General features: G+C 33.9%; 1 protein-coding gene across 2 annotated transcripts in view; it reads left to right on the top strand.

Moving 5' to 3' along the window:
- LOC123671092 (ETS-like protein pointed) overlaps positions 1-17,447 on the top strand; it is a 315,036-nt gene that overhangs the window by 99,054 nt on the left and 198,535 nt on the right. For both annotated transcript variants that reach the window (XM_045604771.1, XM_045604770.1), the window contains exon 3: positions 2,206-2,362. In XM_045604771.1, the coding sequence (XP_045460727.1) occupies positions 2,206-2,362 (157 nt within the window). The remainder of the gene's footprint in view (positions 1-2,205; positions 2,363-17,447) is intronic.

The raw sequence follows: 17,447 nt of genomic DNA, 5'->3' as shown, positions 1-17,447 counted from the left end.
CATAATCGGATGTTTTCAATGATTGGTTATTCGATAACCGAGCATTTCAAAAATAGGATGTTTATTCGAATAAAAATCCTCGTATGCGATATGACCTTCAATGCGTTTAAAATGTTTAAATATCGTCGGCAATAGACAAAGATTCCCGAATACGTTGCGCTAAGTAATAAACTACACATTTTATAACTTGGCAGACATTTGGATCATTCAGTCACCGGGAACAATTCATTACTCAGCTGAATATGCGTCTTCGGGAAATCTCTCTGATGCCTGAGATTTATGTCATTCATGAAATCTTCAAATTTTTTATTCCATTCAGACCAATAATTAGGGAATACTTGAGTTTCTATTCCAAATTTATTTGAAACTCGAGTTGAAGTTTCATAAATTGTAAATAATATGCATTTGGCATGTCAGAGTGATCTCAATAAAATAATACATTTTCTGAATTGAAGGCAGAAAAGTACGAAGCCATTAATGAATTATTATAAACCCTTATTCCTATAGAATAAAAGGGGATATGCTCTCACACATTTCAGTTTCTTTCAGTTCGAATGTTCCAACGAAAGTAAATATTTCCGAAAATAAAAAGGCGTCCTGGAGTCAAAAAGTCCTTTGTTTGGAAAATCCTTCAGCAAAGTTGATAATCAAGTGGATGTGTCTATTTTGTGAAAAAAATTTCAAATATTTTGGAGGAACAACTAATCTTCATTTTTCCGTTTCAGTTTCTACCATTCAACGCCAATAAATTCAAATATACTACACCTCAGTTTTCAGTAAGGTACTGCGAAATATTCCAAAAAAAAAGATCACCCACACACATATTCTTTGCTGATCAAGTCCAAGTTATTTTGTTATTCGTTATTCCTAAATCCTAATTCTTTCTTATCCCATTCGATTCTTATGATCAACACGATTTAATTTACAAGCACGAGAATCGTAAATTAAATAATCGGAAACGTAGACGAGGATTCCTTGTCGAGTACGAGTAGATACATCATATGAATAACGAAATCAAACGAAGACTTTCGAGATGCGAGTCTCCGCACCGTAGATTGAGTGCCGAGTATTTAGCGATGCGAACATTTCGATGCTCGGATGTCACCGAGCATTTTGAAAATCGGTTAACCGAGTATTTCTATCCGAGGATGTCCATCACAACTGTTAAATGCCAAATGTTTTCAGAGGAATACATGTTTTTAATCCCATTTTGTTTTCTAAGCCTTGCATGCCCTACCGCCCTTTGTATCTTGTATGCCGTAACTTATGTGTGGTTTATTTATTGCTTTCTTGGGCGTTTCGGAAGACGTTTGCGCTCTTATTTTCTAATATGCAATTTTAATATTGAATCCCGCAGATCCCGCATGAAAAATCCCGCAGTCCTGATCCCGAAGAATTTCAAAGGGATCCCGCATTCGTGGGATTGGATATAGTATCCAGTTGTACTCTCCTCAAGAAGTCATGGTATGATCAAAAAATTCAAGTGGAAATGAAAATAGTAAAAAGTTGTTTTTATTCAATTTTTTTTTAAACTTTCGTCAAATAAAGACCGAAACAATTATTTTCATTTATTTTCGCCTGTATGCCCACAGTAGACAACTTAGTCTCTCGGCTAGTTTCAGTCGGATATAAGCGTTTGATTTCTTTCAAATACATATACGCCTGCGCATACATGATCTCGAAATTTTGCGTTCTATTGGTCCAATTATCTAACAATTTACTCAGATTGAGTTATTTTGATGGAGTTCGGTATGAATTTGTATGATTAAAAAGTAATATAGTTTTGCTCTAAGTAAAAAAAATATTAAAATAATTAGCAGCGCGCGTGATACTCGTTGAATTCTATTTTGGAGCGAAGGACAAGAAAACAGTGGTCAGACTTTTATGTATATAATATTTTCATCGAACTTATTCTATTTGACTGACACACAATGTATAAACATTTTTGAGAATATGCGGTAGTTGAATAATAGGTATCTATTGAATGAAAACTTGATATAAATGGTGAGAGCATCACTTGTTTCACTTGAGTCAATGTTGAATATAACATAAGGAAGTCATTTCCATTAGTGCAATTATCACTGATCGATTTCTCTAGGTAGTGACGATTCAAATTAAGAATACCAATGAGTATATAGTAACTGTAATGTAGCGAATGATATAAGGCACCCAACTTCAAAAATTTATTTTTCTTTCAATTTTCAGAATGAAGACCCTGGATTCATGCCATTCTTATCCTCCATGAAACAAGAAATAATTGACCGTCAAGATGATAGTGACGACGCTTCTGCTCCTACTGCAACAAGTTCTATTCAGAAGGTTCCCTCTATAAGTGACCTATCTGACCCTGAAGAATCTCTTGGTAAGTTGAACAAATTGAGCTGCAAAGTAGTCGAGATGCCGCGATAGTTCTCTACCCGATAGGCAGAATACGGAGACGAAAACTCGATAACTATCGGCGTCCCAACTCCAATACTCCAACGTATTTTAGTCCACCAGATTGAAAACTATCGCAGCGTCTTCATTTCCTTCCAATAAGGCTGCCATAAATGTTGGAATATCGACCGGTACAAGTGGCACAGAAATAGGTTAACATAGCACTCAAAAATTCAAAACTCATCGGGGAAGTACCTATTCATTTAATAATCATGCTAGGTTTCTAAGATTATTGAATTTTTTCACTGGGTATTCGAATTATAAGACATTCCCCAATCAAATGAGACTCATTTATTCTGACATACCCACTTGAATAATTTATAAAGAACAAAAACAAATTTAACTCGTAATAAAAACAACATGAAGTCTCAACAATAAATAAGTAGGGAGGTACCCTTTTTTAAGGCTTGTTCCTCGATGCCACTTTTCTTTGCCCATTTATATATTTCATTTCTCAAGTAATTTTTTTTACATAGATAATTATAAAATTCTAAGTATGTCATTTCATAATTATAAATAACTTGAATTATGCTCTCCACTATGCTTACTGCACTTGATGCATTTCGTTCTTTAGTCCACTGCCGAGATCTCATAAAAAACACCCGTCCCACATGAGAATTGTGTGTCGGAATTACGGAATAGTTATTTGTGCAACTAGTTGGGAAAAGCATAATTTTTCGTAATGAGCGTATTACGCGATTTACGAAAAATGTGTTTCCCAAAGTGTTTCAGATAATATTTCTTCTAATTTGGAATAGGATGTCAATTTAAAAGTATCGAAACGTCCCTATTAGCGTCTAGTGAATTCGCATATATTTATTTTTTACTTCGTTCCTATAAGTAGCGTTAGTGTTATATTTCGTTATTGTTTGTCTATTATTTTATTGTTTGTATCGTAATGAGCTCATTACAGTCTAAAAACAGTGCTGTAATGAAATTATTACAGCATCGTTTTCAGTTATTTTTTTTTGTGGTTGTCTCTACTGACTTCCAATCCTATCAAATTTTAACAAACGCCAATAATTGTCAATATAATATAATTTGGATATAGTGAAATGATTTGCAACATTATTCGCAATTTCTCTCAATTCTGGTGGTGTTAAAATCGATTTCATCAGACATAATTCACAAATTTAATGCGTAATTATAAATTATTTCGAAATTCGAATGTACGATTCAAATTCCCTAATCTGTCAATTTTCACAACAGTCACACCAACTGCCAAGATACAATACAAAGATCACTAGGATATAAAATCTGAATTTTTCATTGAATTTCTACAATTTTTCACAAAACTTGACTGCAATAGAGAAAATATCGTCTAATACTCGTTGCAGAAGGAATTTCCAACACTCTTGCGTTCGGAAACTCTCTCCTTCGTCGCTCGTTTCGCATTCGTGTTGGAATAGGATCCCATTCTGCAACTTGTTTTAGAATATACTATTTTCTTTTGGCAAATAATTCCTTGAATTTTTTCAAAGTAGAAGAATATATACTGTAATGTCCGATTCAGAGAACGACGTACCAAGCGACATTGAGGAAGTGGTTCAATCTGTGTTATCTTCAATTATTCCTACGAAGTCGAGGAGCAAATATGATTGGTCCTATGCCCGATTTATAGTTTATGGTATAAACACAAACAGATTACCCATTTGAACGAGAATGTTTTGCTAGTGTCTTTTTAAAAAAAAAGGGAATGACGAATACAACCTTGTGGAGCTTATATTCGATGTTAAGAACCGAATTGTGTTTGAAATGAAATATTGACATCAAGAAGTATACAAATATACTGACGTTTTTGAAACGACTTTTATGACATATATGTAGGCAAAGAAGAACATAGTTCAAGTATAGTTTAGTTTTACATTGATTCTGTATTTTTCACGATTAATGGCCAAATTTACTTCTCATCAACAGTTGCGAAATATTTTACTTTTCGTAACCAGTTGCGAAAAGTGAAACGCTTCAAAACGTCGACGACTTTTGAAAAGTGTCACTTCATATGTCAAAATTAGAAAAATATGTTTGCACATTTTGATAAGAATCACCTTTATTCCATGTGTCCCTGGTTTATTGAAAAATGATATTCATTTATCGTGTATGTTTTTAGCTTTCCACTCATCTGATATTTCTGCATTAATGAAAGAATTCAAAAATAAGTACATAAATTCTTCATGAAAGGAATCTTCAAGCATAAGAGCACGTTCACATGACAAGCGCTCGATGCGCGTTGAATAAGCGCTGGAAAATTGGATACCGTTCACATGGTACGCGCTTGCCAAGCGCTGAACGCGCGTTGCCGCAACGGCCCGTATTCAGTTTGAATTCTACATTTTGGTTTGGATCTTGATTCAGTATCAGATTTAGGTGAAAATTAAACAACTTTTTCAAGTTTTGATAGGTAATTATATATCGAATAGTTTCTGTTATTCATCAAATAAAACTGAAGAACTGGCTTTTTACTGAGCCGTATTTGAAAAACAATTGAAAACATGTATTTCAGTGACAAAACATTCATTTCATGGAAATAGAACTGGGGTAATTTTTTCTAGTTCTAGCATATCTTTCAAGACAGAAAAAATCCAGCATCCGTTTGCATCTTCGTCGACTTTCTTTGTAGCGTAGTGTTCAACTACTGAATTAGTACCTAAAAGGTGGTGGAAAAAACCCATGGATCCCTAGGGAAGTCAATGATTTTTTACAGTTTATTCACTTCGCTAAAAGTAATCTACATTCTTAATATGGTTATGCTCGGACGCGTACTTCCGGAAATACGAATTTTCGAAGTTTAAGGGTTGAAAAAACTACCCCTGGATCCCAAGGGAAGTCAATAATTTTTTCACAGTTTATTAAATCGCTAATAGTAATCTACATGCCAAATATGGTTATGCTCCGACTCGTATTTCCGGAGATACGAATTTTTCAAATAAGACAGATGATAATTTGAATAAAAACGTTGCTAAAATATCCCGATTTCTCTAGAAAATCAATATTTCCTCCAACGGATACTCTGGATACAGTTGTTTAAAGTTCTTCAATAGACTGCCTAATGAAATCAAAGTAATAAATAATTATAAACCATTCAAGACAAAGATATTTAATTTATTGTTAAATTTAGAACCATATAGTATAGAAGATTTCTGCTGTTAAGTGGTAGGTGAATGTTATTTTGATACTATTTCTCTTCATTTGTATTTGTTCTACGTGTATCTCATGATTCCTAAATAAAGAGCTTTTATCATTTTTATGTGTTCACATAATACATTTTTTTCTTCATTATAGCATCTCCTTCACAGGATATGGTGACGAGTTCTTCCCAAGCCCGTCTCCTTGAGTTTTTATCTGAATATACACTACTTGTCATGTCGCATATTACAGGACAATTCTCAATTTCGTCTATGAATAATAATAATAATAACAACATTTATTTCAAAATATGTACAGATAAGGCCATACATAAAAGAAACAGTGTCAAGAAAATTGTCTTTAACAACCAAAATATCACACAGTTATCAACAGATAATCATCCAGAGAATAAGGTTCTAAATTAACAAGATACTCTCTAACATTTGTCTTAAAAATCTTAAAACTATTTATACATTCAATTTCATTTGGTAACTTATTAAAAATTCTTATACACATATAAGAAGGATGCTTTTCAGATATCGATAATCTGTGTATCGGATAATGCAGTTCTAGTGATCTTAAGGGGTAGTTAGTTCTACTTGTATGAACAGAAAATGTCTCTTTATTTTTGAAGAAAAAAATCAAGCATTCATATATATAAAGGGCAAATATAGTCATAATTTTGTTTTTTCTGAAAACATTTCTACAGGATTCCATGTAAGTCATTTTGAATAATTCAGTATTAGGACCGTCCGGTTCCATTTTGAAATATTTCTGACCGAACGGATCGAAGGAAAATACGTAAATACGTCTCTGGCATCTATCAGCTCTTTCAAGCGCGCTCATCTGAACGGTTACATTAGAAACCTATGATCTCAAAGCGCGAGCCAACGCGCGCTTACTACGGTCAAGCGCTAGAACAGCGCTCTACGCGCGCTCCATAAAAACGCGCGTAGGCATGTGTACGCTTCGAAGAAAATTCATGTACTTGTAAACGCGCGTTGAGCGCTTGTCATGTGAACGGGCTCTAATACATTTTCTATTCACTTGGATTAACGAACGTATTACGTTAATTCAACGTACGAATTCGTTGAATCAATGTACGATGTTTATTATTGAAATGAGTTCGTTGGCCCAATGAATGGGTTTCGTTGTCGGAATGAAATTTGTTCATTGGATTAACTAACTTGGTACGTTTATTCAACGTACGTATTCATTGAATCAATACTAATCGGTTTTGCAAAAAGTTGAGAAAATCGTCATCAAAGGTTCATACTCCTTTTATTTTGAATGAAATTATTGGTTTATAATTTCATCCAAAATCAATCAATGTTATTTATTTTACCAAATTTAGTACAATAATTTTCAAGAAATACTGTCAATTAAACCAATGGTTTGTGCCTGACAAACAATCTTTATATCTAAACAGTTTCAAAATCAACAAATATACATGAACCCATTTTAGTATTCTCATTTCACTAGCTTATAATTATATACACATATTCTCTTATTTACTATTTCCCTTTTTTATTATTTTCTCCCCATTTTATTGATTTCCCCCCTATTTTTGTTCTTTCCCTTATCGACAGAGATGAATGCAGCACAGTACAACTCAAGAATTAAGAATTGTGCTTTTTATTTTTCTGACAAAATGTCTGAGGTCACCTACACGCTTTATCTCCTGAGGTAAGGCGTTGTATAATCGTATACCCACGTGTGAGGCATGTTTTTGAGAAATTGTTTTCTGTATTTTCGGCGTTTTTATTTGATTTTGGGATTGACTTCTTGTGCCATAAGTATGCTCATACCTTACATAATCTACACGGTGTTTATATATCATCAACAGAGCATTTTTGTGGAATAATTGTCCAATTGTGTACACTTTAGCTTCATTGAATAGAGAGTGAGAGGAGTATAAACGATCTTTTTTCATTATTATCCTCAGAATGAATTTCTGAGTGGTTTCCAAACTTTCGAGATGAGTTCTATAAGCTGCACCCCAACCAACTATACCATATTCCAAAATTGACTGCGCTTACGCAAAATAAATTGTAAATATTATTCGTTGTGATAATATATTGACTAACAGTTTGAATTTTGGTAATGTACACCTAAGTAATTTTAATATATGTTTAATATGCTCATCCCATCGTAGCAATCGGTCTATGTACACGCCCAAGTATTTTATCTTACTGGCTTCTTCGATAAAATTCCGACAATCGCAATTATGGTTACAGTTCTTTTTCTTATGTATTTTAATGGTTTTTATATTTGGATAAGTAGACTCCGTCAACGTAAAAGTGATAAATTTCGTTTTCTGAATATTTAAAGTTAACAAAATATTTTCCATTTCCCTACAAATAACTGCCAACCCCTCCTCAGCTTTTTTAGTGACTGACTCCCACGTATCATCCACGAATATAAATGAGGTATCATCGGCATAGGCCACAACCTTGGTATCCGAACCAAATTTTAACGTAAGTATTTAATTCATTTTCAAAAGTTCTTATGAACATGGGTCCGGAAATGCTTCGTTTCCGAGATACAGGGTCTTAAAGTTGAAAAAATAATTCGCGTTTTCTTTGATATGTTTTGACTGCTTCGAAATCCTTTCATGAAATTATTCCTATTCAAATATTAAATTTAAATTCATTTTGAAAATTTCTAAGGCGAAATGCATGCGGATTTTCTATTGCCCACTAATAAGTAGAAGTGGTATGCTATGTAATTGTTGTTTTTAAGTGTTCTGAATATTCTGTTTCCTGAAATATTGCGTTGTTGGATGATTTACGAATACTGAGTTTTTATTTTCTTCGAAGGTCTGTAAAATCCTATTTCTCTGTAGATGATTTCTTCTTTGTATGCTTCGTTCGGGCCTTTGGTAACCAATACCATTTTCCTGTATTTGTTGATAAGCTATTAACTTAGTTAACTATAATTATAATTAATGACATCTGAACCTAACACACTTTAAATCTGTCATTGTGTATAGCCATTTTAAATCTATTGCCAGAACAATTGTTGAATGTAAAACAATCAATCAATTGAAGATGTCATTTGTGCATTGAACAGAACGGTGGACATTTCGAACACCTTCTTTAAAAATTATTATGGTATTTTGTTTTGTTCTAAATTGTTACTTCTAAAAAGTATTTAATTTAAAATTATTACAAATTTGTTTCTACATGTTTTAGAGATTACAAAAATATGGATTTGGCTTTAAATGCGTTTTTCTCTGAAACGGTTGCCCCTAGCAACTTAAATGAGGTATACCTTTTTTAACAAGTAAAGTCAGGGGAATCGATTTTTTTAGTCCAGAATGACATACAGGGTAGCACAGACAAGTTGCAACGGTTTAAAGGGGACGAAATGATTGCCAGTGGCGCCCTCTAGAAAATACAACCAAATCGACCACAAATTCGAATTTATCACCTCAAAAAGCCCTATGTACCAACTTTCATGCAATTATTTGGAATCAGTCGAAAGATATTTAAGAAAACGCGAATTATTTTTTCAACTTTAACACCTTGTATCTCGGAAACGAAGCATTTCCGGACCCATGTTCATAAGAACTTTTTTGCTTAAAATTATGTGATCTATCACCCGTTTCAGTTTGTCGGAAACAAATCAGAACACCCTGTATATCGGGTGTCCCAAACTCGATGGCCTATTAGACGTTTCTGGAAAACTAATCATAATTTTGAGCTGAAAATTTGCATTTAGGGGTTTGAGACAATGATCTTTCTCCCTAAAATATTTTCAGATCTCTACAACTTCCGGTTATACCGGAAACAGACTACTACTTCCTTATTTCAAATGGCACACCCAGTATATTATTGCATCATTAGATAGCTTTTTTGATGGCAATTTCGGCAATATGCCATACCTTGGGTAAAAATTCAACGGCTCATGAGTTATTGGAATTCTTATGAAAAAAAAGGTGGCGATGAGGACTCACATCTTTTTGAATATTTCAGCAGAAAAAGCCTTTTTCGAAAAAAATTTGTTTTTTTTTTCGTTTACGCAAATACGTAGTATTATAAGACTGCTTTCGGCTTGGACCAAAAATGTACAGGGTGTTTATAAGAGGATCATGAACTTGGACAACTCAAATTCATCAAAACTCAAGATTTTCAAATTAGAACCTATATTTTTTATTATTTCAGTCGATTCTACGTACAAAAATAGTGGGGGTTACTTCAGCAAACCCTATACCTAAAATGAATACTTCAAGAGTTATCGGGGAAGAACTTCAAATGAGGAAAAACCGCTATTTATAACTGTGGGAATAACTTTACTGTCTGTTACTTCCGTAAAACATAGAAAGAAAATAAAATTCGATGTTTCCATAACTAAATTTGACATATCAAGAATTGTAATGAATTATTCGCAATTGAAAATTGTATTGGTTTATGGATTTCTCAACAATACCAACGAAAAATTAATTAAAATTCATGAAGTGTAAAATTTAGTTATCCAAACATCGAATTTTATTTTCTTTCTGGGTTTTACGGAAATAACAGACAGTTATTCCCACAGTTATAAATAGCGGTTTTTCCTCATTTGAAGTTCTTCCCCGATAACTCTTGAAGTATTCATTTTAGGTATAGGGTTTGCTGAAGTAACCCCCACTATTTTTGTACGTAGAATCGACAGAAATAATAAAAAATATAGGTTCTAATTTGAAAATCTTGAGTTTTGATGAATTTGAGTTGTTCAAGTTCATGATCCTCTTATAAACACCCTGTACATTTTTGGTCCAAGCCGAAAACAGTCTTATAATACTACGTATTTGCGTAAACGAAACAAAACAAATTTTTTTCGAAGAAGGCTTTTTCTGCTGAAATATTCATAAAGATGTGAGTCCTCATCGCCACCTTTTTTTTCATAAGAATCCCAATAACTCATGAACCGTTGAATTCTTACCCAAGGTATGGCATATTGCCGAAATTGCCATCAAAAAAGCTATATAATGATGCAATAATATACTGGGTGTGCCATTTGAAATAAGGAAGTAGTAGTCTGTTTCCGGTATAACCGGAAGCTGTAGAGATCTGAAAATATTTTAGGGAGAAAGATCATTGTCTCAAACCCCAATATGTAAATTTTCAGCTCTAAATTATGATTAGTTTTCCAGAAACGTCTAATAGGCCATCGAGTTTGGGACACCTGATATATACAGGGTGAGTCTTTGACTTGTACATATATTTCAACCGAAGATTCCTGAGGTCAATAGAAACCTTTTTTTCATTTACCATTTTTTCCGATTCGGCCCGGTTAAAAAGATACAGGCTGTTGAAAATCCATAAAAAAATGTCATTTTCCGTTATATCTCGGAAATGGTTGTATAAAAAAAAATGAATTTCGGCACATAGTTTTCCATGTATGTGATGAATCTTCTCCGTACACAAAATTTTATCCACATCTCCCCGTTTCTTCATTATGAACACTTCATCCTATAAAAATACCAGAAATTCAAAGAACCGAACTCTTAAAAGTAACTAGGACGTTCATTGAAGGATATTTAGCTAATTTGAAAAATAAAAGTATTCTTCATATTTTCTTGTATATTAAGCTGTTTTCGAGTAATATGTGTTTAAAAAAAAAACTGTGAAATTAAAAAAATTGGGTACTTTGGCTAATTGCAACTCTGATAGAAAAGACTCACAGAAATGAATATTTGCTACGTTGTCAGGTCAAAAATCATGGATTGAAACACTGAATTTGCATTGACAAGTGAGGGAACCAGCCGACTTAGTTTGAAAATAAAGTGATTTTGTTTTTTTTATGTTATATCGCAATGCGAGACGTCTCGTACTTGTTTCGGGGTGCTGTTGTACGTCATCTAGAACATCATCCATTGTCTCATCCATTGCTCTTGATCGCATTCGGCCATTATCCACCATGTTGCTAGCGAGGGTTCCATGACCACGCAATCTTTGAACAATCCTTACGAAAGTTCTCTCATTTGCCTGTCTCCTATTTGGAAACAGCCTTCCATAAGCTTCTTTAGCTCTTCTCGCTATTTTTCCATTTGTGAAATAGCATTCCAACATATCTACCATCTCCTGGTTAGAATACATTCTGCTAATTTCCACTTAATACACTTAAAGAACTTCACAAACAAACACTTAACAAGTTAAACGCACTTAGGTAACACTTAACAAACTAAATACACTTAATACTTATCATTTACATTAAACAAAGCAACAGAAATCATGATACCATAAATTCGAATTTCAATTGTTTTCGGATCATTCTATGCGCATGACCGATCAACATAGAAGAATCTCGAATAATTTTTTAAACAAACCATCAAATTTATGAATTAATAAATTTATTTCATTATGAATTTCATTAAATGTAATAATTAGTATCATCCGAAATGTTAAATCGAATTTTGTATAATAAAATAAGTCATAATATGCTAGATTACCGTATGTTATGAACGATTTGAACTATTGCGCATGGCCTCAGAGTTTATTACTCTATGCGCATGGCCAAACTGAAAATTTCAGAAATCTCGAAAAATTGTGGTTATGTTTGGCAAACAAATGCAATAATTCGATATTTGATTCGAAAATATTTTATGTTTCAATAAGAAACAACATAGCTCGGCGTAAGTAAGTTACTAAGTTATATAATATAAATAATATATTGAATAATTATTGTATTTTTTCAGATCTCCTAATAATTCATCAAATCATTCAGAAAAACAGAATAATGAATTTAATTGGACGACGATTTTCCTTCGTGATTTATTTCGTGAAGATGATTGCCCACTAGATACAGAGAAGTTTCAGATGACCTGTATTTAAAGAGAATCTTGAACCCTTCTTCTTCTTCTTCTACATATTTTAAGCCAGTGGCTTGTATTTCCCAATTATTTATGCCTCCTGGGAGATTGACGTCCACGAGTCCTTCCACCGTTTAGGCGGTCTTCCCAGCGGTCGACGTGATCCTGGATTTTCATCCCTTACTAATCTGGAAATTCTTTCCTCATCCATCCTTTCCACATGGGCATTCCAAAATCTTCTTCTATTGCGACCCCATCGAACTATATCTGGAACTTCACACTCGTTGCGGATGTCTTCATTTTTCTTTTTATCTCGTAATGTGAAGCCTAGGATGTTTCTGAGTACTTTCATTTCGGTAGTTCGGAGTGCATTCTTCATCACCTTGGTGTCTGCTCTCGTTTCTATTGCGTACGTCATCATTGGTCTCACAATAGTTTTATATATTCTGGATTTAGAATCTTTCCGCATGTGTTTGTTGTTCCATACAATGTCTCTGAGAGCACTCGATATCCTTGCTGCCTTGTTTGTTTGGTCTTTAATTTCTTTGGTTCTGTCCTGATTAGCTGTTATTTGCACGCCCAAGTAAGCAACCGACATCACCTGTTCAATTGGTCGATCCTCCAACACAAGTTTACATCTAATTGGTTCTTTTGAAGCCACGAGTGATTTCGTTTTCGCAGTCGATATTTCCATGTTCAATGTTTTGGCTTTTGTGTAAAATTTAAATAGGAGCCGTTGTAAATCGTCCTCGCTCTCAGCTACAATCACGGCATCATCGGCATAACAAATAATCTTGATCTCACCGGTTGTCAACCTGTAACCTCTTGTTGTCTTCTTCACTTCTTCTATTATTTCGTCCATTATCAAATTGAACAAATGAGGACTCAAGGAATCCCCCTGCCTTATTCCTATCGGTGTTGTTATTTCTTCTGTTAAGCCGCTGTTCGTCACTATTTTAGTGGATGTTTGGTGATTTAGGTCCCTTATTATCTTAACGATATTGTCAGGAACATTTTTGAATCCCCCTGCCTTATTCCTATCGGTGTTGTTATTTCTTCTGTTAAGCCGCTGTTCGTCACTATTTTAGTGGATGTTTGGTGATTTAGGTCCCTTATTATCTTAACGATATTGTCAGGAACATTTTTTCTCTTCAGGATACGAGTAATATCTTTCAGTTGAACTTGATCAAAAGCCTTCGTCAGATCAATGAAACAAATGTACATGGGCTTGTTATATTCTATAGACTTTTCTACCAGCTGTCGTACTATATACTAATAATTTTTTCTTTTTATACTAATAATATATATAGCGTCTATGGTTGATCGGTTTTTCCTGAATCCTTGTTGTTCTTCAGAGATGCTTGTGTAGTTCTCTATCATTTCCGTCAAGATTTTGGTGAACAGTTTCATGGTAGAGTTCAGCAGGGTGATACCTCTATAGTTTTCAGGCTTCCTTTTGTCTCCCTTCTTGAATATGGGTATTGTCAAACTCTTCTTCCATTCATCAGGAACCCTTCCTGTATCAATAATTGTGTTGAAGAAAGTTTTCAGTTCTTTGGCAAGCTGGGATCCACCATATTTGAGAAGTTCATTTGGTATTCCGCCTGGACCTGGAGATTTACGATTCTTTAGTTTGCCCAGTGCTTGTTTCACCACCTCGACTGTGATTTCAGATGTCCCTGTATTTTCTGCTTCTTCTCTATATTGACCATCATCATGCTCTTCATTTGAACAATGCAAATTCCTGAAGTGATCTTCCCACGCATTCTTATCTATCTGTGCTGTTCTCGTGTATTCCGCCAGTTCCATTCTTCTATTTCTCAGCATACCCCATATCTTTTTCTGAGCCCCATAAAGATCGTGTTCCATCTCAGAGGTAAATTGTTCCCAGTATTTCCGCTTTATGTCTCTTATCGCTGCGTTAGTTCTGTTTCTCACCTCTGTATACCGACTCCTCTCTTCCGGTGTTTTTCTGCTTCTGTATCTTATGTAGGCTTTTCTTTTTTCTTTGGTCAACTCTTTTATTTCTGGACAATACCATTCTTTGTTTTTTGATCTGTCTACTGTTCTCACCTGTCTTTGACCAATTGCTTCTACCGCCGCTGTTTCGATGTTATTTTTGATCTTGTTCCAGCTTATTTCTACGCCATCTGTTTCTAATACTCCGTTTATCTCAATCTTTTGTTGAAGACGAGATTGGTAAAGGATTTTGGTTGATGCGTTGGCTAGTGATTCTGTGTTATATTTTGTCTTTGTAACAGATTTTTTGTCTTGCCTCTTTCTTTGCATGTTCATACGTAGCTTACCTAACACAAGATTGTGATCTGAGCCGATATTTGCTTATGTTACACTTCGTACATCTAAGATCTGGGATGGATGTATGGCCCTATTTGATAGGACAAAATCTATCATTGATTGCTGACCTCGGGAATTTTGCCATGTTATTTTGTGCTGGAGTTTGTGTGGAAAAAAGGTATTGTTTATCCTTAGAGAGTAACGTGCACAGAAATCGATAAGTATTTCACCATTATCATTGATTTGTTCTTCATTGAATCGATTCATTATCCCAGGCAACACATTGTTGCCCACTCGGGCATTAAGATCTCCCAAGATTATCACTTTTTCAGTTGACGGTATTCTTCTTACTTCTGCCTCAACCCTTTCATAGAAAGCGTCTGTTTCTTCCTTTTTCCGACTACTATCTGGGGCATAGACACTTATGATATGTGTTTTTCCGCATTCTGTGTTTAAAGACAGCACAAGTATTCTCTCGTCAATGTATTGGATGTTATCGATAAATGGCTCATATTTCTCTGCGACCAGGGTCCCTACACCAGCTGACGCTCTCTTACACTGGTCTACACCACTATAAACGAAGATGGATCCCGGCAATTTCACAGTACCCTTGCCTTTCCGTTTGGTCTCGGATAGTGCACAGATGTCCACCTTGTGTTCTCTGATCTCCAACAATAACTCATGGGATTTCGTGTTCCAGGACATGATATTCCAGCAGGCCACTCTCAAAGTTTTCTTCCTCCATCTGTTCTTCTTCTCTCTCAAAACCGTATTCGTTATCCTATTCAAAGCTATGTTCGTCACCGTTGTATCCGTCGTAGTCCGAGGTTAAATATTGGTTCTGTGAGCAGAATACTTTTTATGCCAGGTAGGATGCTACCCTCGCCTGATAACCCTCCTCCTTTATCCGGGCTTGGGACCGGCAGTGACACCTGGTAGCTACTCAATCCACCACCAGACGTCACAGACGGAGTTATCTTGTTATCTTGAACCCCTTCGAATCAAATCCAACCGGAAACAGTTTGCTGTGAGGTGATGATTTCATAAGGATAATTTTTCCATATAATGAATGGAAAAGTAAATTGATTGATTGAAATAACCAAAAATCTACAAAATACAATGATTCTGTTGATAAATTCAACTACTTCAATAAGTGAAACACTAGTTCTGTAATGAATATTTATTCAAACTTCATACTCATCGATATACTGAAAAATAATTTCAAAGTCACTGATTTCACCATTAACGCAGATCCTATCCTATTATCTAGTACATGTACTGATCCAATCCATATATTTCAGAATCAATAGCTATTGATATTTTAAGGCATATACATAGTTTGTAGTTACTGTCCTTGGTTAATAGATATTATAATAATATAATGAATACATCTGATATCAGGAATCATTGAGAATTAATTCGAATAATGGCAGGCCTAATTTAATAATTATTGGCTAAATATTGAATGTTTTTTATTTCGCACAATCTATCTGAGGCTAAATGAATCTACGTAAGAAGTATAAGAGCAAAAAATGTTAAACCTGGTTATTTATAAATTAAATGAAAATAAAGACAATTTATTATTATGGTAGTTTGTACTTCAATTCCTGTTTTTTGATATGCATTTTTTGTTTCAGTTATGAAAAATCTTTATTTCAAATTGCTTTGAATGTTGAATACCTACTGTGGGGCACAAGAGAAATATTTTTCTATTTTGATTTGAATACTGGATTTATAGTAAAAAAGTGGATTTGGCAATAATACATGATTTCAAGTCACTGTTAATCTTTCGATAAGTTTATCAAAAGCTTCAGTTCATTGAGTACTGTTGAAGAAAAGGTATACCTTACAAGAATTCAAAATTTATTTTACATGTAGTTGATATGTGAAAACAAAAAAAAAAGATTACATAATTGTTTGGAAGTTTCATAATATTTTCAGTTTATCTGTTCGATAACAAACAAGTAAATTTACTTGTATGTTGTACTTCCTTTTTCTAGCCGAATACCATTTTACCATCTTCAGGAAAATAAAATTTTCGAAGATGTTGATTATAACATTGATAATATTAGGAAAAGGCTAATTGCTTCTTTATTATCGAAAGTACTCGAGAGCATTTTTTGGAGTTACCTATTGGGTATCAAATTTTCAGACAGAATATTGGCATTAGTGAACACTAAGAAGAAAAGGATTTCAAATATTTTCATGATAACAAATTACTGAGCTTTAGCACAGCCCTATAATATGAAGATATTTCATTAAAGTTAATATTCTATTTTGAATTATTCTGATCGAAACTCATTTTCAAATGAATTTTCACAAACTAGGCTCCTTATAAAATAACACCAATCAAGATCTGAAATCCCATTAAAAACTGCTGCTACCAAACATTACTATAATCTTCTTCCAGTCTTCTGAGCTTTCATCGATACATAACAATACATCCTAAAATTTCATTTTTACGTGATTGAATACTTCTATCCATTTGCTATTCGATAATTTCATCCTAGAACATTTGATTGACAAACTTTTGAGAGGGCCAAAATTGTGAAACGTGAAAACGTGAAAATAAATGAAAAAAACTTCAGTGAGTTGAAAGAAGCAGAATATTGAATAGTGGATATTCATATTGAATACCACCATTTCATTTTTAATACAAAAATCAAGATCAATGATGGAATATTGAAGATTCATGAAACTTATAAGCTTCTAGGATGAAAAAGAAAAAAATTCAATTCCTTCTGGAAATTATTTATTCCTCCTCATACTACTGTTATTTTCAACAAGATAAAAT

This window comes from Harmonia axyridis, chromosome 1 (genome assembly GCF_914767665.1).
Source record: "Harmonia axyridis chromosome 1, icHarAxyr1.1, whole genome shotgun sequence".
Lineage (NCBI taxonomy): Eukaryota > Metazoa > Arthropoda > Insecta > Coleoptera > Coccinellidae > Harmonia > Harmonia axyridis.
Note: the sequence above shows the minus strand (reverse complement) of the source record. Positions and strands in the feature narration are given on the sequence as shown.